At 40.3% G+C, this 25,584-nt stretch overlaps 1 protein-coding gene across 3 annotated transcripts in view; it reads left to right on the plus strand.

Moving 5' to 3' along the window:
• The window catches only part of LOC6505445 (tau-tubulin kinase homolog Asator), a 178,499-nt gene that overhangs the window by 97,368 nt on the left and 55,547 nt on the right, over window positions 1–25,584 (plus strand). For all 3 annotated transcript variants that reach the window (XM_044717662.1, XM_044717661.1, XM_044717660.1), the window contains exons 5-10: window positions 13,693–14,082; window positions 14,152–14,358; window positions 14,557–14,625; window positions 14,684–14,995; window positions 15,054–15,806; window positions 16,862–17,004. In XM_044717662.1, the coding sequence (XP_044573597.1) occupies window positions 13,693–14,082; window positions 14,152–14,358; window positions 14,557–14,625; window positions 14,684–14,995; window positions 15,054–15,806; window positions 16,862–17,004 (1,874 nt within the window). The remainder of the gene's footprint in view (window positions 1–13,692; window positions 14,083–14,151; window positions 14,359–14,556; window positions 14,626–14,683; window positions 14,996–15,053; window positions 15,807–16,861; window positions 17,005–25,584) is intronic.

The raw sequence follows: 25,584 nt of genomic DNA on the forward strand, positions 1-25,584 counted from the left end.
AGCATTACATCGATGTGATTGTCGAGTAGGAATTGAGCTAACTCAAGTTTATGTTGCGAAACGCCGTTAGCGTTCCACGTAGATATCCGTAGGAAAGCCATTATTTGGATTGTTGTGAAACCAGCATTTGAATCAATAGATTTTGGTTTCGCATTAAATCTTGCATAGTTGTGCGCATAAACGACATAAATTCCGTCAGGCTTTGTTGTAGGCTGCATATCATAGCTTCAAAGTTGCTTTTTGGCTGCTCTGTTGGTTGATGTTGCTGAGCCGTGTTCGGTTCTTGATATGCTGATTGCAGAAATGAGCTTCTTGAGGCAGGTGTCGCCGGTCCTGATTTTAAGGCGCTTGCGTATGTCACATTTTTGTCAACGTTAATGGGTCCTAGTGAGGATCTGGCTGCAGTCGAGAAGAAGACTTCAGGGTTTGATCTGGACGCCGTGAACTGTCCATTTTGGGTGCGGGCAGCTATTCCTTTCTGGTGGATGCGACTTTTCAGCTCCTTATAGACTGGGCATCCTCTATAATTAGCAGTGTGATTGCCACCGCAGTTGCTGTCATCTTTGCTCGCTGGGCAGTGTGCGGAGTCATGAAGCTCTCCGCAAACTACACACACCGGGCGCAGTTTACAGTATGACCTTGTATGGCCATATTCCTGGCAGTTCGCACATTGTACCGGGCCATTGCGTTTGTGCGGTTCCTCAACTGTAATTCTGCGGTGCAGCAGGTACTGAAGATTGTATATTGGGTGCACTTCGTATTTCTTCAGGAGCTTGGTTTCTGGTTCAAGCTCAACCTTAAAGAGTGGCTGCGGCTTTCTATCCCTGTTAAGGATATTAAAGACTGTCTTGGCGCTAAAACCCTTCTCCTGTAGCGCCTTTTTTATCTCTGCAGGCGTTACTTCGGGCTCTATGCCCTTAAGTACGACTTGCAGGCCCTTGCTGCTTTTTAGCTGGTACGTGTAAAAGTTCTTTTTATTCTCGGTAAGATATTTTGATAATACTCTATAGTTATCTTCAGACTTCATTTGAACTTTTGTTTCTTGAATGTTGCCCTTTACAAGGGGTATTATGTGGAAGTTATCCTTACCAATAAGCTCAATAATTTTGTTGACAAGAACATTGGAACTTTTTTCGCGTATATAGATAGGCGGAGGTTTTGGCTTCCTTTTCCCAACTTCAGTGGATTCGACCGCCTCAACCTCATCGGCGTCTGCCAAGATTTTAAATCGGTTTGAGTTAATGGGCGTTTCTTTTGCTACTAGGCTAGCATTGCCACGGGTTATTTTGCGTTTGGAATTCAGGGGGCTCAGCTTCCTTTTGATTTGGATGTAGCGATCCATGCCAGTCTGCACAGCCGGCTTAATATAGTCATTGTTTTTGTTTTTGTTTTGGTTTTCGGGCAGCGCGGACGTATTACTATTTGCGCTGCTAGCTGATGACGTCGTTAAACGCGCTGTCGATACAGTTGCGGTTGTTGTTGTTGTTACTGTTGACGTTGTCAAAGAAATTGAGGTGCTAGTTACTGCACTCTTTGGCTGCAGAGACATCGATGGTATCGAGGGGGAGCAGGAACGCGCTCTCTCGCTCTCTACGTTTAAGAATTCGGTCAAGTTGGAGGTAATTGACCGAGCTTGATCGGAGCTTGCATGGTTTTCGGTTGCTTTAAAAGAGAAGTACGCGTTGTTTCTTTGTACTGAGAGCCGTCTCTCGTCTAGCTCACGTTGACGTTGTGTGCGAACGTCGTTTGAACTCATTGCAGTCGAGGTTGATTTAGTTTGAGTTTTAAGTGTTGTATTTTATATTAATTAATTAATTAATTAATCAATATAAACATTAGCGATTTCATCGCAAAAAGCGTCTTTTCGCGTTATTGTAGATTTCTTAGAGCAGTCACTGCACTTTTATGATTTTATTGAATATTTTTTCCCGGAGCACAATAAAAAACACGTCTGCATGCGACGACTGCAATCGAAATTCGAAATCTATCGCAAATCTATTAAAATTTAATTTAGTGATATTCACTTACCGATGTTCGCCGCCGTTGAGCTCAAGGACAGGAATAGCTAGACATGTTTATAATTATTAATCTAAATAGAACAATAAATTAGCCTGGCCATGTCTTTCCTTATATTTTCATATCACTTATATATATATACATAAATCTATATATTTATAATAAAATACAAAGGATATTAAGATATTAATTATTGAAAAAACAAACTAAAGGGTGTGCAAGATTCTAATTAATGTATTCTTTCTTCCGCAGAATAATTTCATAATTAACAAAAGGGATTTGAAAGCTTTGTATAAATTTCAGCAGGCCCATATTCACATTATTACACTGCTTCTAGTTACAAATTTATAAATAATTCGCTGGAGTTTTCTCTCCGTGTAGCGAAAAGGGGGGCTTGTCGTCAAATCCAAAAATATATTAAAAGATTGCGATCCCGCGTCGAATCTCTGCACTATTTAATTTCAATATTTCATCTATTTCGGCTTTCAGATAACCGCATGCTGCTTGCATAACCTGATACTAGCCGGTTGCATAATAGGGTGCTAGCCGATTACATAATCTGATACTAGCCGCACTGGCACGTGGCACTGGGGGGGTAATAATTTCATAAAAAAAACTGCACTGCACTGAATTTATAACATACCTGGTATAAAATAACTGAACACTATTAAACGAATCCCACTAATTCGTCTGGGATTTACTGCAGTTTGATCATTTTTAAAGCACTTTTTAAATATTTTTTAAGTCTTGGCTTCAGATAACAGCCGTATTGCTTTCAGACTCGTAAATTAATGTAAAAGCTCTCCAATGCAAATCTAGCCCTAACTATGCTAAAGAAAAAAGCTTTTACATAACGGCACTGTTATCTCGATATGCAAAATCATAGATAAGAATCGCGTGATGTTTGTTCGCTTATACAAAGTAACCGCAGATCAATGATATTAGCTGATAAGCTTTTAAGCTTTTCTCTTTCTATCTTATGACCGCTCTTCGTATGAGTGCCTTATTGGAAGTCCACACACTACACCACAGTTAATGCTCCAAAAATCTGATTAGCAGGGGTCATTAACTGAAATCACTAATATCTACTAATATTTTTTTATTTTATTTTATTACTTGTATGTCCTTTAAGTGGTAGGTTCCTAAAATTTTCCCTGATTCATTCACCAGTTCATAATAAGAACGTCCTACTTTCTTTTTCACTTTGGCTTTAATAAAGAGAGGTGCTAATTTAGCGTTAAACTTCTTGCTGGCATTGCTTTGTGCGAAATTGCGAGCAAGGACTTCTTCACCATTTTTAAATTCTATCGATCTAGTCCTTAAATTATAAACCTTAGCGTTTATTTCATGTGCCAAAGATATATTACTCTTGGCTTTATTTCGAATACACTGCAAAGCGTCGGTACGTTGTATTTCCGTATTGTCCTTTAAAAGATTCAAGTTTCTCAGCAGTTCCTAGTCTTTCCCGCGAAGGACCATATTCTGACCGAAGGTCAGAAAGTAAGGCGAAAATCTAGTACTTTGATGGATATTGGCTCTAAGGGCTCCGCTTATCTCCGGCAGATGTCTATCCCAATTGGAATGATCTGTGCCGATGTATGTGCGTATTGCGGCGAGAACTGACCTATTTAGGCGTTCGCTTGCGTTAGCCTGGGGCGAATAGATAGCTGTACAAATATGCTTGGTTCCGAACTGGGTCAGAAATGATTTGAACTCGGCCGATCAGAACTGTGAGCCATTATCGGTTAATATCATCTCAGGAATCCCGAATTTGCGAAACCATTCCTGGCCAAAAGAAAAATCGTTTAAGATTTACTACCATTTTCCCAATGCCGCAATGAGCTGCGTCTGGGGGGACATGTGATCTGTATAAAGTCCCTTGTCTTAAGTTTGAAGGTACCCATAATTTCCATGAATTCATTTCTTGGACAACGTCACCAGTGGCCTGCTCTATTCTTTTATAAACAAAATTATCCATAATCTTGAGATCTGGTAGCTGAGACTGATTCCGTTGGATGTTTTCAATCAGATCCGTGTATTCTGCTGATTTAAATTCAACTGAGGTCAAATCTATCAATGGACCGAAGTCTTTGATTTCAGATACCGCTGGTTCATGTTGACGGGAGAGAGTGTCAGCTACTACGTTTAGAGTTCCACGCCTATGCTCAATTTTCATCTGCTTGGCAAAAGGCTGTAACTTGACCGCCCATCGACCCACGCGACCTGTCAAATCTTTCTGTTCCATTAGCCACTTCAATGATGCATGATCAGTGACTACTGTAAGCTCTAGACCTTCAATATACGCTCTAAATTTCTTCACCCCTTTGACTACTGCCAAGCACTCAAGTTCGGTCACTGTGTAATTGCGCTGCGCTTTTGTCAGTTTCTCGGACATATAGGCAATCGGCATTTCGTCGCCGTTAGCATTGGCTTGTGCCAAGACACATCCCACTCCATATATACTTGCATCGCACAGTAGTAAGAAGGGTCTAGAAAAATCGGGAGTGTGCAGTATCGGTGCTGATGTTAGCTTTCCTTTCAACTCAGCAAATGCTTTATCTGCCTCCTGGGTCCATTCTAATTGTCTATTTTTCCGTAGCAACTGAGTTAACGGGAAACTAACAGTTGCATAATTGTCCACAAAGCGTCTAGCCATCCTGTTAAACCTAAAAATCGTCGCAGTTGCTTGACGGAAGTGGGAACTGGGAATTCGTTGATAGCTATAATTTTCTCGTTGTCTGTTTTAAGCTGACCATATCCAATGATGAATCCTAAATATTTTACTTCGCGCATGCAAAAGTTAGACTTAGCGACGTTTATTGTCAAATTGGCTTTCCTTAGACATACAGCCACTTCTTAAAGAAGCTGCATGTGCGACTCAAAGTCTTCCGATAAGATAAGAAGATCGTCTAAGTAAACAAAAACTCTTGTACGAAAGTGAGCCGGGATCACAAGGTCCATTAATCTACAAAGTGTCTGGGGTGCATTGCACAGACTAAGAGGCATTACTTTATATTGGTATAAAGGCCTGTTCGGAACTGTGAACGCGGTGTACTGCCGAGAGTTTTGTCCCAGAGGGATCTGCCAAAAAGCGTGCTTCATGTCTAAGCCGGTTATGTAACGTGCTGGTAGTAAACGGCTGAGAATTCCGTCAATATGTGGTAGTGGATAGGCGTCCTTTATAGTTACCTTATTAACCACTCTGGAATCGAGGCAAAGACGAATCTTTTCTCCTCGTTTTACAATGACACTGTTACTACTCCATGGGCTTTTCGATTCCTCTATGATACCTAATTCCAACATCCTATCTACTTCCTCAAACATTAATTTTTCAATCGCAGGGGATATAGGCCAATGTCTCTGCTTTACTGGCTTTGCTTCGCCTACCTCGATGACGTGCTCCATGAGATGGGTACGGCCCAAGCCTTCCCTATCGAACGATGGAAATTTACTGATGACCTTATCAAGGTTGCTTTGTTGATCAGGTGACAAAAGGTGTATTTTTGGGCTTCCCTTTTGTTCATCCCTCTCAGTATCTAATTCTGCAACCTTAGGGCTAATTAGGTGGTTGATTAAGTTGAAGCATTTCCAGAAATCAATTCCTAAATAAACATCCTGACTTAATGTTGGGATAACATAAAATTCAATAGGTCTTATTTTGTCACATTTCCCTACCACGGGACATTTATTATTATTGGCTGTTCGGATATTTCCCGAACATTTTTTAAGTTGGTGATTGCTCAAGATTTCGGTAGCTGCTTTTCCGCCTAAGCAACTTACTGATGCTCCCGAATCTATTAATGCAACATAGTTCCTTTCTCCTATAATAATATCGGTATACAACATCGGAGTTAAAAAATATAGAGGAAACTAACTTTTTCCTGGTATTGGTAACATTCTTCCAAAATAACTTCAACCGAGTGGTTGAGCGTCTTGGTTTCAATTTGGCCGTCGTCTTCGGGTATCCGAATATGCGACACTTTGCTTCATTGTACCTTTTTCATCGAAGGTGTAGAGGTACGAATGAGTGATGTTCGGTGACTGCGCAAAGGGGCTCTGCCTCTTCCTGAACTTTGTTATTCTCTGAAATAGGTGTTGTAAATTCCGTTTGAGAATAATTTTCCTTAACTATTGGTTTGGATTTTAAGGATGCGTCAGATAGGTGGTGTTCTGCGTATCCCGCTGACGGTTTTCCGACGGGTTACACCGAGAGCATTTTGGCTTATAAACATCTTTGGCTCCGCAACCATAACAAAATACTGATCGGACCTCCATACAATCGTCGAACCTATGACCTGGCTTCTGACAATTCCAGCAAACCATCTTCCTCTTATGGATTTCGTCTACTTCCATTTCTAGTTCATCTGCTGAAGTGCCAAATAATTCTGAAACGGAACGATTTGGTATCTTCGGTTTCAAGGATTGGGCCTTGACGTGCTTTTGAAATTGCTCGTGAGTACGAATTTCTTCACGTAATCTAGCAATGGTGTTCATACCTAAATGCATCAACTCGTAACGTAACTATATCTTTGCATTTCTGATAAGAATTCGTACGGTAGATTGTTCGGATATGGGAATCTTTAGTCTACCTAACAAAGTTTCTACAGCGAACTGGTATTCTTCGAATGGTTCGTGTTCTGACTGTCGTCTAACATTGATCAAGTCCCAAATGTCCATATCGGAGTCCACTTCCTGAAATTTTTCTCGAAATTCCTGTTGGAAGGTTTGCCAAGAGAAATTAGGACGAGAACGATGAAACTTCCAAAACCATTCATTCGCATTTCCTGAGAACAACAAGTACAAATGATCACACAAAAGTTGATAGTCGCCTCCTAAATTTTGTGCTGTAAGGGAGCGAATACGATATAGGGAGTCTTCGACTTGCATGCCGTTTCGCGCACCGTCGAATTTAATCCGCCAGCCTTTTATAATGCTAGCGACTTTTTCGGGGGAAATACTGAACGTTCTAGAATTTCCGGCTGATGTCTCACTATGATGACTGATATTTCTCTGAATGGGTGGTAATTGCGATTGGTAATCGTCAAAGCATCGGGGAACGCTAGGTGACCTTTGGTCCTGTTCTGTTGACTCGATATTAAGGGAAGTCATTTTGCTTTTTAGAGCTTGTTCTACCGACGGGACAAATTGTAATGAAATTTATGAACTCGTAAGTTCGCGACAAGTGGAACAAATAGTTTCTTGCTCTCCTACGCTTTCTTCTGGATTCTCTAAGCTGTGTCGTACTGCCATGGTAAAATATCAAATTATCTATTGAATATAAAAAAAAAATTACTATAAAAACTCCAAAATTAAAAAAATCAAATAAAAAAAATCAAAACCAATCCGCCACCAAAATTCGTATAGCGCTTTTCGGAAATCCGAAATGTGCTGAAACACTTAACTGATCAAATCTCTCTTTCTCTGATACTGTTTGGGGATACACTAGAAAATTACTGGCTCGTAAAACTTCCGATAATATGTACATCCAGTAGGTCAAGAACTAAAATTCTTCCAGCGTCTTGCGATTCCTAACCAGAGGACCTGATAAATCTGAAATTCAACTTGGAGAAGTCAAGATGCACACAACAGTCGCTCTGGTCGATCAGTCCAAGCTGCTGAACTGCAATCGCAATTCCTAAAGATGAACAGTTGGTGAATTCCATCGAAATTCAAGTTAAACAGATCTAATAGGTTTTACTAAAAAAATACTACTACGATATATCATTGTCTAATGGGTCAAGATGCCAAAAGAAACTCTAGCCTCTTGCAGTTCCACAAGAGACGATATGAAAAAAAATGGAAACTGACTAGATAACTAATCAGGCCTCACCGTTTGGGCGCCAATTTTGTAATAGGTGGGTGTGGTTTGAACTCCCTACGTTGTTAGCCAACTTCTAACGTGGGGGTGTACGGGCTGTAGTTAAACAGAACCAAATTGCAAGATCTACTGCAAGGTCCAGAGGATATACCTTGGGGACGTATGGATGGGAGTTAAGGGCGTGAACTTCTTGTGATCTTAGACTAAGCTCGACGGATGGGGGTGGTTCTTTTCACGTATCCATACTACACATCATCAAAATAAATTTAAGCGCACTAACTAGATGCAAATTAATAAAGGAAACCCGGATGATTGTCCTACTGACTCAAATCCAAAAGAAAACTAAGGAAACAAATCACCTAAAAGGCAAACAGGCTCAGAAGAAAGAGAGAGAGAGAATGACTTTGATCAGTTGTAGGGTATTATATGTTCATTATACCTTATTCTTAACCCACCCGACCTTGGCGAGATCAACGACGTTTGATTCGCCCCATATCACAATCCTATGTGATACCTATTGTGGTTCCAGCATGGCTATTTGAAGTTTCGGTGACGGATTTGTAATGGCCTTAAGCCTTCATGAAGTTCTTAATACTCAAATATAAATTGGAGCGAACTTGATTCATTTTTCCCTATCGGGTATTTCTGTTTCATTATAAAATTTCTCCATAACAGCTACTTTATATAATTTCATTAGAATTTATATTAATATATATATATATTTATATTTAGATATAAAGAAGAGATTTAAAAATATCGGGTTAAATTCAATAAATCAGTTTAACTATGTTTGGAATTAATGTAGTAATTAAATTAGGAATTAGAAAATTTGCGATTTCATTAATTAAAATTATTCATGTAATTATTAATCCAAAATTATTCAATTCATGCCTTGCTAAAATTTACTGTTTGCGTCGCAAATCTATTAAAATTTAATTTAGTGATATTCACTCACCGATGTTCGCCGCCTTTGAGCTCAAGGACAGGAATAGCTAGACATGTTTATAATTATTAATCTAAATAGAACAATAAATTAGCCTGGCCATGTCTTTCCTTATATTTTCATATCACTTATATATATATATACATAAATCTATATATTTATATAAAATACAAAGGATATTAAGATATTAATTATTGAAAAAACAAACTAAACGGTGTGCAAGATTCTAATTAATGTATTCCTTCTTCCGCAGAATAATTTCATAATTAACAAAAGGGATTTGAAAGCTTTGTATAAATTTCAGCAGGCCCATATTCACATTATTACACTGCTTCTAGTTACAAATTTATAAATAATTCGCTGGAGTTTTCTCTCCGTGTAGCGAAAAGGGGGGCTTGTCGTCAAATCCAAAAATATATTAAAAGATTGCGATCCCGCGTCGAATCTCTGCACTATTTAATTTCAATATTTCATCTATTTCGGCTTTCAGATAACCGCATGCTGCTTGCATAACCTGATACTAGCCGGTTGCATAATAGGGTGCTAGCCGATTACATAATCTGATACTAGCCGCACTGGCACGTGGCACTGGGGGGGTAATAATTTCATAAAAAAAACTGCACTGCACTGAATTTATAACATACCTGGTATAAAATAACTGAACACTATTAAACGAATCCCACTAATTCGTCTGGGATTTACTGCAGTTTGATAATTTTTAAAGCACTTTTTAAATATTTTTTAAGTCTTGGCTTCAGATAACAGCCGTATTGCTTTCAGACTCGTAAATTAATGTAAAAGCTCTCCAATGCAAATCTAGCCCTAACTATGCTAAAGAAAAAAGCTTTTACATAACGGCACTCTTATCTCGATATGCAAAATCTTAGATAAGAATCGCGTGATGTTTGTTCGCTTATACAAAGTAACCGCAGATCAATGATATTAGCTGATAAGCCTTTAAGATTTTCTCTTTCTCTTTTAAGATCGCTCTTCGTATGAGTGCCTTATTGGAAATCCACACACTACAACTGGCATTAACATTGGGTTTAGCACGTCCGTTACATTGACCTTCTATATCTATACCTTCTATGGTATAATTTAGCATCTTATATAAGAATTTTTCTTCTGAAATAAAAATAGTTGCTAATACAGAGTAGATCGGTTCGTTACTCAGTGTCAAGGTAAGGCACTTAAAACCAACCTACTTCGAGTGATCCTGTGTAATACGGACCACAAGTAGGGCTCTCTTAAAGCTATCTACTTCGCGTGGCTCCAGTGTAAACGGACCATAAGTAGAACTTTCATCCTCGAACCTACTTCGAGTGGCTCCCGTGAAACGGACCACAGGTAGAACCCGCGGTACCCAACCTACTTCAAGTGTTGCTCCCGTGAAACGGACCACAAGTAGAAACCCCGTTACCCACCCTATTTCCAGTCTTGCTCCCGTAAAACGGACCACAAGTAGGACCAGCCGATAAGGAATCAGCCGAAACCCCGTACCATCCGTACTTGAGAAGAACCAGCCCAGGACTTCAAGTATCCCACATCAACTCCAGCCTGATCACAGCAAGCGCCTGGTCAACCCGATCAGTCCTTTGCAGAATCCAGGTACATTTAGTCAGAACTTTTATACGTTCTTTGACTACGACTCCGGTACTTACCGTTATGCCCGCGAGTTCAAGTTCGACGTAGTGGCCGCATAACGCCCTACGGACGAATAGAAGTCAGGATTTTTTTATGTTTTAACCGTCATGATTTTGCGCGGTTCCACTGCATACGTACAGCCCACCTCCCGTCCAACCGACCGAGGGACGCTGCCGCGTAACTTACGGCTCGAATCGCGGGAATAGATCCGAGATAGATAAGCGAGGATTAGGAGAAAGATATTACGAGGAAGAGTGTTGCATAGATAAGGCGGTTAATATAAGCGATTTAAGATTGTTAGTAGAGCAAAGTGATAAGATGTGGTAGAGACCATTGTAGTCCGAACATAATACCCTGAACGGATCGTGTTGGGCATATATCGAACTACAATGGTTGTTTCTGGTGGAAACAATGGAAAGTTTCTGGTCCTTCTACTAGGAATGTTAAAGTTTAAACGTGTTAGTAAATGCTGGCTGTCTATATTTCCATAAATAAGATTATATAGAAACATGACACCCAGCATCGTTCTACGATTTGTTAATGTTGGTAAGTTGATTAGTAAAAGTCTACTATGATAAGAGGGGAGGTAAAGATTTGCATCCCAATTAAGTCCCCTAAGAGCAAAAGTAAGGAAGTTTTTTTGTACAGATTCAATGTGATCTTGGTGTACTCCATATTGAGGACTCCAGACACACGATCCATACTCAAGAATCGGACGGACCAGTGATGTATATAACGTTTTAGTTATGTACGGGTCATTAAATTCTTTTGACCATCTTTTAATAAAACCAAGCACACCCATAGCTTTATTAACCATGGTAGATACATGGTCGGTAAATTTAAGTTTCAAATCTAATAGGACACCTAGATCGTTAACCTGAGTTAATCTTTCTAAGGCGTTCCCATAGAGAAAGTACATAGCCTGGTGAGGACTAGATCGGTAAAAAGACATAAGTTTACATTTCGATCCATTAAGCTTTAGGTTATTTGCTAAACACAAATTTTGAAGTTCATCCAAATCGGATTGAAGTCTAGACTGGGCGCTAGTGAATTTATACTGAAGGCATAGCTTAACGTCATCAGCGTACATAAGTACAAGTGAATTAGTTAAGGCAAGGGGCAAGTCATTAATAAACAGAGTAAAAAGTAGGGGTCCAAGATGGCTTCCTTGGGGCACATCTCTAAAGAACATCTCTAACATCTTTAAAGAAAACACGTTTGGTTCTCCTTGATAAGTAGCTCGAAATCCACATAAGAAGATCAGTTGGGAATCCCAAAAGACTGAGTTTACTTATAAGAAGCGAATGGTTAACAGAGTCAAATGCTTTACTGAAGTCAGTGTATATGACGTCTGTTTGTAAGCCATTCCGGAAGCCATCCGTGATAAAAGATGTTAGCTCCAATAAGTTGGTAGTGGTGGAGCGACGCTTCATGAAGCCATGCTGGCACGGAGTTATTATTGAACTACATAGGTGTTGCAAATGTGGAGTGATAAGTTTTTCAAAAAGCTTTGGAATTGCTGACAATTTAGAGATGCCTCTATAATTAGCAGCGTCGGATTTTTTCCCTTTTTTATGCAGCGGAATAATGAAGGATTCTTTCCACATAAAGGGAAAGATCGAAGTTTCCAGCGATAGATTAAAGAGTTTAACAAGCGGTTTGCACAGTGCCTCGGCGCAGTACTTCAGAACACAGCCTGGTACTCCATTAGGGCCTGGCGAATACACGGGCTTAACCTTAAAAAGGTCCGATAACACACCACTTTGATCGAAAGATGGGCAAAATATAAGGTTGGCTGATTGGATATTATAAGTGTAAGGCTGAGCTAAACTGCTGCTAGGTGAATAGGTAGTTTGAAAAAACTGTGCAAAGAGATCGGCCATTGCCTGATCGGTGTTCGCATAAGAGTTCTCAAACGTAAGCAGTGGGGGAAAAGATACATGTTTACGCTTAGTGTTTACAAAGTTATAAAACTGCTTCGGATCCTGAGTAAACTGAATCCTGCAGCGGCGAATATAACTCCTATAACATTCTGCGTTATGCACGGTGAAATTGGACCGAGCTACTAAGTATCTTGAATAACTAACTGTACAGCCAGATAATCTATGTTTGTTTAAAAGTCTACTCATACTATTCTTTAAATTTATAAGGTGCCTTGAATACCAAGGCGGATTCGTTGAAGCGGACGGATATTTCCACGGCACGCAAGCGTCAAACAATATGTTCAAAGTGTAATAAAATTTTTGTTATGCGATGTTTATATCCTCGCATGCCAGTAAATCAGACCAATTAAATGATTTTTTTAATGATTTAAAAAATATGTAATAAATATGGAATTAACAATACATGTATTTATGAATATCAGACCGTCTAATCAATAAAGTTTGGAAGAATTATAAAAACAACAAGACTGGAAAGCTAACTTCGGGCGGAGCCGCAGTTGATATACCCTTGCAGTTAGGTAGCAGCTTATAATTTTATATATATATCGGATCGTATGTAGTTGGCCGATCCTAAATTGTCCAAAATGGAATCTGTACCAATCTTTCCCATCTTTCTTACTTAAAAAACACTAAATTTATACCAATTTCGATCGTTCTATGACAGTTATAGGATATAGTCGGCGACCTTTAGGAAATCTAACTTAACCATCTAACTTAAGAAACACCAAAGTTATGGCATTTCCGATCAATCAGTTATATGACAGCTATAGGATATAGTCGACCGATCCGGGCCGTTCCGTTTTAAATACTGCCTGCAAACAAAGGACATTCTTTCAAAGTTTCAAGTCGATAGCTCTAAAACTGAGCGACTACTTTGCGTAGAAAAAGACAGATGGACGGACTTGGGATTTGGTACAGATTCCTTGGTAGAGATTTCGGCATGTCCGAAATTAGCTTTCCTTTCTTGATGAGACTAGTTTGCGTAGAAACAGAGCGGATTTATGGGGTCGTAGGTGTCTCCTTCACTGCGATGTACACTTTTGACAAATATTATAAAACCCTCTGCAAGAGGGTTCGAATGCATTGGAATTAATGCGAATTCGAATTAATACCCTTAACTCTAATCCGCTTTCATTCATTTATTTTCGTCTGCATTCTATTTCACTCAAATCATAAGTAAAGTTGGGCATTTGAATATAATTTTTTTCCTATTCATTCATACCACTAATATGCAGTCAAAAAAATTACGTTTTGCACATCGCACATAAACTTTCACTCTAAATTGATATACGATTTTGCGCATAATCTGTTTTTTTTTCCATTTTTAGAGTAATTTTTCCGTGGGTCGCTTACCTTACAACTGTCGTCGTGTATATATGCTGGATTTTGGATTAGCGCGTCAGTATACTACAGGCACCGGTGAGGTGCGATGTCCAAGAGCAGCAGCTGGTTTTCGCGGGACTGTCCGATATGCTTCCATAAATGCTCATCGAAATAGAGAAATGGGACGTCATGATGATTTGTGGTCGTTGTTTTATATGCTCGTTGAGTTTGTAAACGGACAATTACCGTGGCGAAAAATAAAAGACAAAGAACAAGTTGGCTTAACAAAAGAAAAGTATGATCATAGAATATTGTTAAAGCATTTGCCATCAGACCTAAAGCAGTTTCTGGAACACATACAATCCCTAACATATGCCGACCGTCCAGATTATACGGTAACTGAAATTTTACCTAAAAATAACCATATAATTCTCATCGTATATTTTTATTAATGTTTTTAATAGATGCTTATCAGTTTATTTGAGCGCTGTATGAAAAGGCGTGGAGTCAAGGAGTCTGACCCATATGACTGGGAAAAGTTAGAAACTACAGCAATTGGTAATATTAGTTCAACAACTGGAAATACCTTGGCTGCTGTTAAAGCTGATTATATTCATGGAAACTTAACACAAATGACCGTGGCCGCTTCTAACGCGAGTGGGACCGAATACGTGAGTTCTAAAGTGTTCTAATTATTTTATAGTCCAAAACAGTCGAAATTTAATGCATTATCCAATACTTATTTCCCACGACAATCCTATCGTACTAATTAACTTACTTTATTGAAATTGAATTCAGACTGTTAAAAAAATATTGTTTATAATAAATGTAATGAGTAAATAAAAAAAATGTTTCATCCTTTGAACCAGGTTCGAAAGCGGACTGATATTGAAACCGCACATATTACAGCAACTGAGCCCGTACAAATGAAGGAAAAAGTATAATTTTAGATCTATAAAAAATTATTCATTTTTTCACGTATTTTATATTTTTTAGGTTGATAGAAATTGTAATGCCAGCGCCTCGATCCCTCATCCAAAACCTTTAGTCGAAGCCGCATCTCAATATGGAATTAATAATCAAAACAACCTTGCGAAAGAACTGTTACAGCAACAAAAATCTGTAATACCTACAGATCCCTTAGTGGAAACACCCAATGTACAAAACGCCATAATAAAATCATCAAATTTGAGTTTCGATAACAATGATATCCATGCAATAATTAATACAAAAAACTCCCAGCCTATTCCAATGGGATCACTTTCAACAAATAACCAACACAATTCCGCACCTGTTTATGGAAATTCCGTAAGTATTAATACATAATATTATAAAATATTTTTATAAAATTAATATTTGTTTGCAGTATTTACATTCGGAGGGTAAAACAACTAAAAAGTGTGAATGCCTTTTAGTGGAAAGTATGTTGGAACGAAATAGCCCGGCCATAAATCCCATAGAAAATACAACAAAGTCTTCCCTTGAGATTATTAAAGAAACTCAAAAATCACAAGAAAAAAATTTGAATTCTTCAAGCTTCACCTATGAACAAAATCAAAAATTAGAAGTTTTAGAAAAATATGTCGATGGAAAAAAATTGGATGAACAAAAATCAACGTTTGGACGACTTCGAGTTCTTACAGCGCCACCTATGAGCGTACATGAATTGACTGTGGGTGAGGGACATTCACAAACGAACGAAAATGAGCAAAATTTCGCCACAGCTTGCACCAATACCGGAATTCCTGGGAACACTTTATCATCTAAACATATAAATCAACATGGACAAGCTTTAACAATGGTTTCAATGCCACCTGTAAACCGGCGTTCTGTAACATCTACAAACTTAAGACCATCTTCATCTGGAGGAGGGTCGAGCTCCATTCAAAAATTCAATAGTGGATCAACCTGCTTTGGGCCTTCAGTCACTATGAGCAATGCAGCACGAAGCAGTGGTGGTGATCATTCAGTAACGCAATTTGCCTTAATAGACGATGAAAACGTATCAGCTTTGCAACAAGTCACTAAAGGGGGTGCTCTTACGCTTGCATCTCAATGGAAAAGTCAGTTTGATGACTCTGAGGACACAACTGATAATGAATGGAATAGAGAGCCACAGGTAAATAATATTTCCGAACCTTGAACTTATTATCTGGCGGCATTTGCTTTACATTTCAAGCGTTCTTTTAGTACCCTTGCCTTGCAGTATAATTTTGATCAAAACTTTAAAGAAGACATCTCCGACCCTATAAAATATATTTATTGTTGATCAGGATCACCTCCTAAGTCTGCCCGTCTGTTTTTATACCCTTGCAGAGGGTATTATAATTTTGGTCAAAAGTGTGCAACGCAGTGAAGGAGACATCTCCGACCCTATAAAGTATATATATTCTTGATCAGGATCACCTCCTGAGTCGATATGAGCATGTCCGTCTGTCCGTCTGTCTGTCTGTCTGTTTCTACGCAAACTAGTCTCTCAGTTTTAAAGCTATCGAGTTGAAACTTTGCACACACCCTTCTTTCCTTTGCAGGCAGTATATAAGTCGGAACGGCCGGGATCGGTCGACTATATCCTATAGCTGCCATATAACTGATTGATCGGAAATGCCATAACTTTGGTGTTTTTTAAGTTAGAGGGTTGGGACACATGTTATGTTTGACCAAAATATCTTATGTACAAAATTTCAAAAGGATCTGCCGACTATATCCTATAGCTGTCATAGAACGATCAAAATTGGCATAACTTTGGTGTTTTTTAAGTTAGAAAGATGGGATTTGGTACAGATTCCATTTTGGGGAAAACAATCTGATCTGCCAATTTTCATAAGGATCGGCCAACTATAAACGATCCGCTATATATCTAATAAAATAAGATGGGTGGCACCACCTAGCGGACTGCGACTGAACCCCTTGCAGGGTATATCAACTTCGGCTCCGCCCGAAGTTAGCTTTCCTTTCTTGTTTTATATATGAACTCGCTTTTTTAAAGCGAAAAGAAAATTGATTTGAAAGTGAAATGCTCATCAGGAATAGTCAATATAAGATCCCATATTTATCTTACTGCTACTTAACTGAAAGGTATATTAACTTCGGCTCCTCCCGAAATTACCTTTCCTTTCATTTTTCAGTTTGTGTCGTTCGTAAAATAAGTAACGTGTTCGTTTTGCCTTGCAGTCGCAACATAATTTGGAACAATTAATTAAAGTGGATATTTCATTGCCTCTGATAAATGAAGTCACTCACATTTCCAAAAATAAAACCACCTATACAGGCAAGAAATCCATATCGAAGCTCGATGTAAAAGGAAGAAAAAAGAGGTAAGTTTCGATGCTAAATGAAATCCGAGGAACATTAAATTTTTTATGTGTAACTCGGTGCAGTTTATTAATAAGACAGGCCGACCTTTTCCATTTTTTTTCCTCTACTCAAAATTTTACCCACAATCTTCGCGGTAAACCTAAGAGAAGAAATTCATTAAATTTTACCACATATTGAATTATGTAGGCCATGGAATACTCATCAAAAGTTGAAATCTCCGATTTTCTACATTTGTTTTTGTGCTTCTATGTTTTTTTCATAGCTTGCAAATAACTGTTAACCGTTTTTTGCTTACGCTCTGTTTGCGAGAGCAACCGAAACAAAGCATGCCGTTTCGGTTCCTCTCTGAGCAGCAGGCTTTGTTTTGTTTTGTTTCGGATTTCTGTTGAACGAATTACGATGAGCAAATCATGAAACTCTCATCTACCGAACATCGCTCAATGAGAGATTTGAGTGACACTCGCACAGAGAGACTCAGTAAAAGACCGATTGACTGAAAAAGTCAGCGCAAAAAGGTCTTTTCAATAATTTGTTTTCGTTTCGCTGCACAGTGGAACATGGTACATGAAATTTGACGAAAAAACTTATTAAAATTTTAAGCGTGAATTTTCCAATTTCAAACTAATATATTGATTATTTTAATTAAAAAATGAATAGTTTCCTTTTAAATTCATTTATTTTGAGTTAAGCTTAACAACTAAACTTTTGACAACTTTGTTGTCCATTTTGTTAAATATAAAAAATGGATGCACTTTTTTATTAATTTCTCGTCCCATTTTCAATAAATTTGATGAATCACTGTTTACACGAGAGATTTACAAAGCAAATTGACAAGTTGAGCCCATTAAACTTCACATACACACATACATGCACAAAAGACTTTTTGAATCGTCGAACGCAAGCAAACGGTCCTAGAATGAGAAGACCAAACGAAAACAGAAAAAAGTGTGCTTTGACTGAGCGCGAGCAAAATTTGTTTACGAGCAACTCAATCGGTTGCTCTCAGACTTTTTGCTCAAAGTCTCAGTGACAAACACTTATTTTGAGACCGCTCGAATCGGTTAACAGTTACTTGCAAGCTATGGTTTTTTTCCTAAACATTTTCGTATGGATGATTTTTATACCCTTGCAGAGGGTATTATAATTTTGGTCAAAAGTATGCAACGCAGTGAAGGAGACATCTCCGACCCTATAAAATATATATATTCTTGATCAGGATCAGGATCCGTCTGACCGTCTGTCTGTTTCTACGCAAACTAGTCTCTCAGTTTTAAAGCTATCGAGTTGAAACTTTGCACACACCCTTCTTTCCTTTGCAGGCAGAATATAAGTCGGAACGGCTGGGATCAGTCGACTATATCCTAAAGCTGCTATACAACTCATTGATCGGAAATTCCATAATTTTGGTGTTTTTTAAGTTAAAAAGCTGGAACTTTCATTAGTTCCATTAACAGAAAAATAATCCAATATATAAATTGGGTCAAAAATATTCGTAGTGAAGGAGAAATCTCCGACCCCGTGAAGACCCCATTCTAGATCAGGATCACCTCGTCAGTCGATATAAGCATGTTCGTCTGTCTGTTTCTACGCAAGCTAGAAACTGCGTACACATCATAGCCGAAAGTCCCATGTCTTTACTATAGGAAATTTAAAAAGGGGGAACGAAGAAAATTATTATAGAGAAAAGAGCTAAACTGTAGGAGAGTAAGACACCGCTGTCACTTCGGCGACAATCCATGGCCCCCGAGCCGAAGCATACGACGAAGCCAAAAACGTATCGCGTCGCCCGAAACATCCACGACAGTTTTATCTAGAAGACCGCAGGAAGCGAGCTAAGAAATGTCCACACCCTCAACCGGCACAGCGCCAGATGGTGCTGATCAGAAATACGACCGTCACAGTCAGAGGAAGAGAAGTTTTTCACCGCGCTAAGTGAAAATTTCGCGACCACCACCATGGGAGGCCCCCTGGTTCCAGGCCCTCCTCACGGATTTGAGGCTGGATTCTACAACAGGCCTACAACATATAGCTCAGCGAAGTCTCTCGAGCCGGACCGAGCGTACCAATTGAGTTCCGTGTCCCGAGAGACTTTTCGGAAGGAATTCTTGAAATTTTTTTTTCCGCTGTATCATCGTGCGTCTCGAGGATTCCATTAGAGCCCTGTTCCAGCGAACTGGAGAGACTTTAAAGTATTAGTCCTGGAACCGCGGCTCATTGTGCAACGAGCCAAGTATTTAGTCGAATAGGAGCTCGGGCGGATCTACGAGATCTTACTATTGGAGTACCAACTTTTCATTGGCCGACACTAGTTCTTGTGGCAATACTAATGCAGCTGGCCACCGCCTACGAAAATGCACTAGATCAAGGCCCAACACGGCACATCCTCCTCGTGCCGCATAAGGATGTGCACCCGGGAGGGAGAGCTCAGTCGCAGCGCCTCGGGCCAACACCCCTAGTTTCGGAGCCTCTAGATCAACGAAGCACTGCCGTGTCACACGGAATGATTCGCCTGAAAGTGTCAATCAGCTAAGCCAAGGAGACGATTCGCATAGCCATGCTGGTCATGCCAAACATCCTGGACGAGATAATTTAAGGCATCGACTTCATTTGCAGGATTTGAGCTACTTTGATCTGCGGCCAGGTATGCATTGCCAGCGTCCCGAATCCGTACCAACACGGCACCACTGAACGCACCTACGTTTGGCATCACCCATTCAGTAGACCCATTAACTATAGCATCGCAAGTGGAAGCGGGAAAACACCAGGGCAGAGCTGGATGGATCCACCCCCGCTCCACGACGGCTGCAACTGCTACGATTACGCCGTGCGACCCTAGAGGCACACCCCAGGAGAAGGGAGATACATCACGAATCTTACTATACTTCCTTAAGAATCCGGCTTCGCAGCTGATCAATCATCTGATCAATCATCTCTTAGAGCGCCTTCGGAATACGATGTACATATCTTCACTGGATTTAAAAATCGGATACTGGCAGACCCCTATGACCTGAGGAAGCCGGGAGTTTACAGCCTTCACGGTACCAGGACGAGGACTCCACTGGAAAGTTATGCCATTTTGACTTTACTCTGCACCCGCGACGTTTCAGCGAGTCTTAAACAGCGTCTTTGGACCGGCCATGGACCCATACGCTTCGCTTATTTGAACGACATCATAGTTATCGGAGCAAATTGGGAAGAACACTTCCGGAACTTTTAAGAAGTCCTCCCCCGACGGCGAGCTAACAATCTGCGACTCAAAAGAGACAAATGCATGTTATTCCAAAGCAGCCTAGTATACGGGGGCCACCTGATCAGCTCTGACGGGATCAGGAAAGACACCGACAAAGTAGCCACAAAAAAGAAGCTACGACCCCCGATCAACGTCCTGGAATTACGACGCCAATTGGGAATCGCGTCGTGGTATTTACGCACTTGACCGCCGCCTCTGTTCTAGCGTGCCCAAATTAATTTACTCTGCTATGGAAAATAAGTGTAATTTTTTAGGTCATGCGCAAACTACGCTGCTATCTTGATGGATATTTGACTATGATCTGTAATCACGTCGCTTTCAAATGGCTGAACTCCATCGTCAATCCTATCGGACGTGTCACCAGGTGGTCATTGTAGTTACAACAACAATACCAATTTAACGTAATTTATAGAAAAAAAAAATATAACCTGGTAGCAGACTCACTCTCGCAGAATCTCAGACTCACCCCACGGATATGGGAGAGTGCCGTCCCTGGAAGTTTTGCGTAGCCTAGGAACAACGCCATCGAGTACTAGAAAAGTGATCATTCTGCAACGTTAACGCTATTTTTTGACCGAAATGCATCAAAACGTAGTAATGCACGTTAGCAGCTGCTTGAACTGCCAATGATATAAGGCGATATAGGGCACAAGCCCGGGGGAAAAATGTTGATCCATCGACCCATAGAATCATTCAAAATAGTTGGAGCAGACTTTATCGGTTTCCTGCCGCGGACCAAACGTGGTCATACCATGCTCCTTGTGTTCTTCGAAGTTTTTTAAAGTTGGTGGACCAACTGGAACTGGGATTTTGCGAGAGGATTATATCGGAGTTCAGGACGCCCAGGGATACGATTCACCAGCCGCGCCATTAAGAATTTCTGCAAGCGGAGCGGAATTAAAAAATTAGGATTTGGAAAAAAAAACGACGAGCAGCGATCAACGGAGCCAACAAAGGGTGATTCATCCGCGGAGAGTGAAATCGAGCATATGGCGTTGGCAGAAGCACCGAGGATGAAGAGGCGATCGGTGATAATGAGGAGAAAAATAACTGCGAAAGTTGGGGGCGAAGGCAATGACGTCCCATGACCACACAGCATTCCCGAAGCAGACAAAGCTGGTAATTTAGAGAGTCCATTCCGAACGCTACCCGCCGTCTTCAATGGACGGGGTGTCCCATGGAAGGAGCTGGAAATAGAGGTGGAGAACTATCGATAGCCGGCGATTGTTTTTCGCAAACCCTCGATAGTGTCGATAGTGCCATCGATAGTCACCGATACTATCGTCCGACATTAAAATTTTTTTTTTCAGTTTTCAAGAAAATGGTTTTATTTTAATCAAATGTTTTGATTTAAAAATAACAATATGTTAATGTTTTCCTTTTTGAGCAGGTTGCGTCTCTCAGAAACAATTGCCCTGCCTTGCTCAACGCTCTTTCCGATTCTAGTAGGCGTTGGGGACCTCCGACGTGTATATTAAATTTGCGATCAACGACAACCCCTAGATCCGAACCCGATACTGAGCAACGGAGGAGGACCGGAAGTTCCGGCATTTCACCAGAACAGCGCGAAGCTTTATCATGGTCTTTGTAGAAAATATCCTCCTCCATTTTTCCAATTTAACCAATTAGTCTTAAGGCCGTTAGTTCATAGTTTTTCCTAGTTTACATCGTTATTTAGTTAAGTAAAGTTAAGACCCCATCCCTATAGATTCGAAGGGGTCACTATCGATAGGCGTAATGAGATACCGTTACTATGGATATTGTTAAGAACAGACCGGGTAGGCGCGAAAAAGCGAGGTTACAAGCACCGATCGTCACCGATTCTTATTCGTCGGCAGTAGAGGACTCTGGTTGAACACGCGGAGAAACCAAGACGACAAGGGAAACCCCAGACGAGGTAGGTGGCCTACTATCAGCAGGTGCGAGAGAGTTGGGAATAACCATCAAAGAAACTAAAGATAGAGTAACGCTACCAGATTTTTGCTAGCGGTCGAATTAAACAATTTCGATTCAAATTTCCAATATTTATTGTGCGTCAATTTAACACCAAAAAAAGTGCAAAACAAAAAACTTAGGCGCAGAATCTCTACCAAAACATCCAAAAGCTAATGCGCTACAAATAACAACAAAGCTCATACGAAACTGGGAGACAGACAGACAAGAATAAATGCTGTTAACAACCGCTGGATCTTAAAATATTATGATTATTTTTAAATGGTTTGGTGGCTGCGTGGCCATCATCCTCCTCAATTGAAGTATGGGCTTTCAATAACATTTCTGGAAGGTGCAGCAGTCACATAATTGCAATGGTTATTCGCGTACGCTTCCCGTGATGGTCCACCGCGTCCAAATCGTGTATTCTGACCAATGGGGAGCGCGTGACCTAACTGGATTTGGCCGGCCGACAACAGGTCAAGGAATAAGCTGGCTCCAATCAGCAGGTCGACTCGCTGCGTTTTGTGGAAGTTGTGGTTCAGCCAGATAAGAATCATTCACCTCGAAACATCTATGTGAAGGCTGGACCAATAATCCGTAATGTGAGAGGCTACCACAGTCTCAAGAATACGTGCTAAGGTGGGACTTCACGCCCACATTAAACGATGCTCCATCCGTTTCAAACCCAGCGCCGCCGAAACCGGCCACCGTTTTAGAACACTTGCAACGGCAAAGCTGAAGTTCACTCGCCAGCCACGAAGGCAGAAAGGCCACGAACGAGTGCATTGGCCGTTGGCAGGAGCACTAGCTCAACATTGCGATCCAGGGTCACAACACAGTTGATTGAGCAGGATGGGTTTGCAATAGAAACTGCATCGATGGGACATGAGACTCGTTCGGGTGGAGCATTGGTAGATCTACAAACCCGCGAGAGTGCAAAAGAAATTGATGACGGCGATTGCACGTTGAGCAGCGGGAAGCTGAGCATTTCCGAGCGAAATGGCCATCCTCTAGGCAAACAAAACAGCGAGTCAGACACCGCATTTTGTCGTACCTTTCCTCAATTGGCAAAGCAATGAAAATTGGACAAGAAGGAAGCTCGTGCGCCAAAACAACTCACATTAAAGTCGGGCTGATTTTTCTATGGCGAACATTAGTTAACACATTATTTTTCTCACTCAGCATTCGCTGAAAACCATTTGCAAGAAGAATCATTTGTGTCGTGAGGATCATAAATGCTTGCTCCAAATGTGGTTCTTGCTCCTTGCACCAAATGTGGCTTGCTCCTTGGTACTGTCCTCGTTGCTTATTTATGAGGGTCATCTGTTATTCGAAAGATCTTAAGCGCTTGTTGCTAGCCAAACTTCCTTTTCGCACCAAATTGATGGTGGAGTCTACAATGGATGTCTGGTTCTGAAACAGCTGTAGGAGGAAGTACTCGTTACCCTTAACCTTTGTGATAGTTTTGGTCATATATTTTGCGTAGGTAGTGTCGAGTAAACCGAATAATGAATTGGCTATAGTTCCCACCATATTAAGCGGTTAGGGATGCATTAGGTTATTTACTAGCTCAAGCTCTACAAATAAATGTTGAAAATGGTCCAGAATGGAACTGCATGCTGCATGCTTTGTCAATTCGCGGCACTTGTGTGCGAGCTCCGTTAATACAACTGAAAGTACCTTCATATCATTCCAGTAGGGATCCAAGTCGTAATATACTATCATTGTCCATTGCGAAAGTACCATTCTCGTCCTGAACTCTGTTACTTTAATTCCATTGCCATGGATAGTGAAAATAGCAACATAAGCGCGAGACTTACAGGCATTGATGAGAGGATTTTTTTTTTTGCGTTGTACAGGAGGCTCATTAGACTGGCCCGCCTTGAGGGTGTTGTCTAATATGCGCTTGTTGTTGATTTCTCCTGGGTTCAGTGGAGCTAGCCTAGTCACTGGCTTCTTGAATAGTTTTGATGTCCACTACTCGAACGAGGTTGTCCGGTCCAGGACTCCGTTTGTCCGTTTTGAGAACTCTATGGGAAGAGGCCAGATCATTACAGGCACATTGTCTTCCTTTATAAGGACTAGCACTTCCTCTTTAATGTTTAGAGATGCATGCTTTCATTTGTGCTGATTCTGGAGTTCTTGCAAGTACTCACACGACCATTGTATCCAAAAGGAGTGCTTCAGTCGTGATACCAGTTCCCATCTTTTTATTAATGGTTTAATGCATGGGATGATGCTGGGATGATGCGTTAGGGGAATTAATTTGAAGTCTATTTCTCTTTTGTTGCAATGCTGAACTATGGTTTCGTTCGCATTTATTGTTGGCTCCAATAAAAAAAAATTTGCTGCATTATCGCAATAAATCGTTTGGCACTTTCCTCGAAGGTTTCCTTTCCCTTCCTTTGGCACATTGTTTTGCTATTGATGATCCAATATTGTTGCCGAGCAATGGCACGCAATGCTTGGGCACCGCAGTGCTTGTTGGTCTCATAAAATTCTCTTAGGATCATTTTGGAGAGTTTGCTAGCTGTTGTTCCTGTGGTCGGCTGCATTATTGGCGGATGATACGTGATTTGCGACAAATGTGTGGTAAAGGGAAGCCGTTGCATTGATCCACCCTAACATGACGGATGAATCAGTATTAAAGAACCAGTTTTGCAGCGCAAACTCTAGTCTGGGCAGGGATTCCTTCGCCGTGGATGCTACTCTAGACTTGGAACATAGCAGTCTCACAGAGGTTTGCTTATTTTTATACGTTGATCTACGTATATTGCTGCGCCAACAAACCTATTGGGTCAAAGATTTGTGAAAATTCAGATGAAACCACTCGATTTGGGATGACCAGAGCTTCGCTTTGCTGCGTTCGTCCGCAAAGTTGGTCTTTTTTGGGCATCCATATATAATTATTTGAGCACCACTTTCGTAATTTGAAACCATGTGGCATTAATATTTTATTTAGTTGAGTTTGGATTTAAACTGCTGAAGGTTTTAAGTCTTTAGTACTTAAGATCCTAAGATGGAATGTTTCTCCAAACTATGTTGATGGAAATCTTTTCTATGTCCGCTATGAACACATATTTGTATATTATGATGTTGCATGTTGTTTAACGATATTATAATTGATGTACCATTCGTAGTTTTGTGCGGCTGCTTTCAGGTTTCAGAACACAGTGATGTCATTCTTGTTGTCATTCTTGTTAGCCGTGGCACCGACAGTTAGGGAAGGATTCCAGGTGCAACAAGGTGTGATATTTTTTGTCGCCCTTGAAACAATTCCTTCCTTTACATTCCTTTGATTGGTCTTGAAATAGTTTTTTTTTTTTTGTACCCAATTTAACTTTTCGGATACTGTTTTTGCGCGGAACTCCTAACATATATATAAAGCGTAATT

This window comes from Drosophila ananassae (genome assembly GCF_017639315.1).
Source record: "Drosophila ananassae strain 14024-0371.13 chromosome 4 unlocalized genomic scaffold, ASM1763931v2 tig00000054, whole genome shotgun sequence".
Lineage (NCBI taxonomy): Eukaryota > Metazoa > Arthropoda > Insecta > Diptera > Drosophilidae > Drosophila > Drosophila ananassae.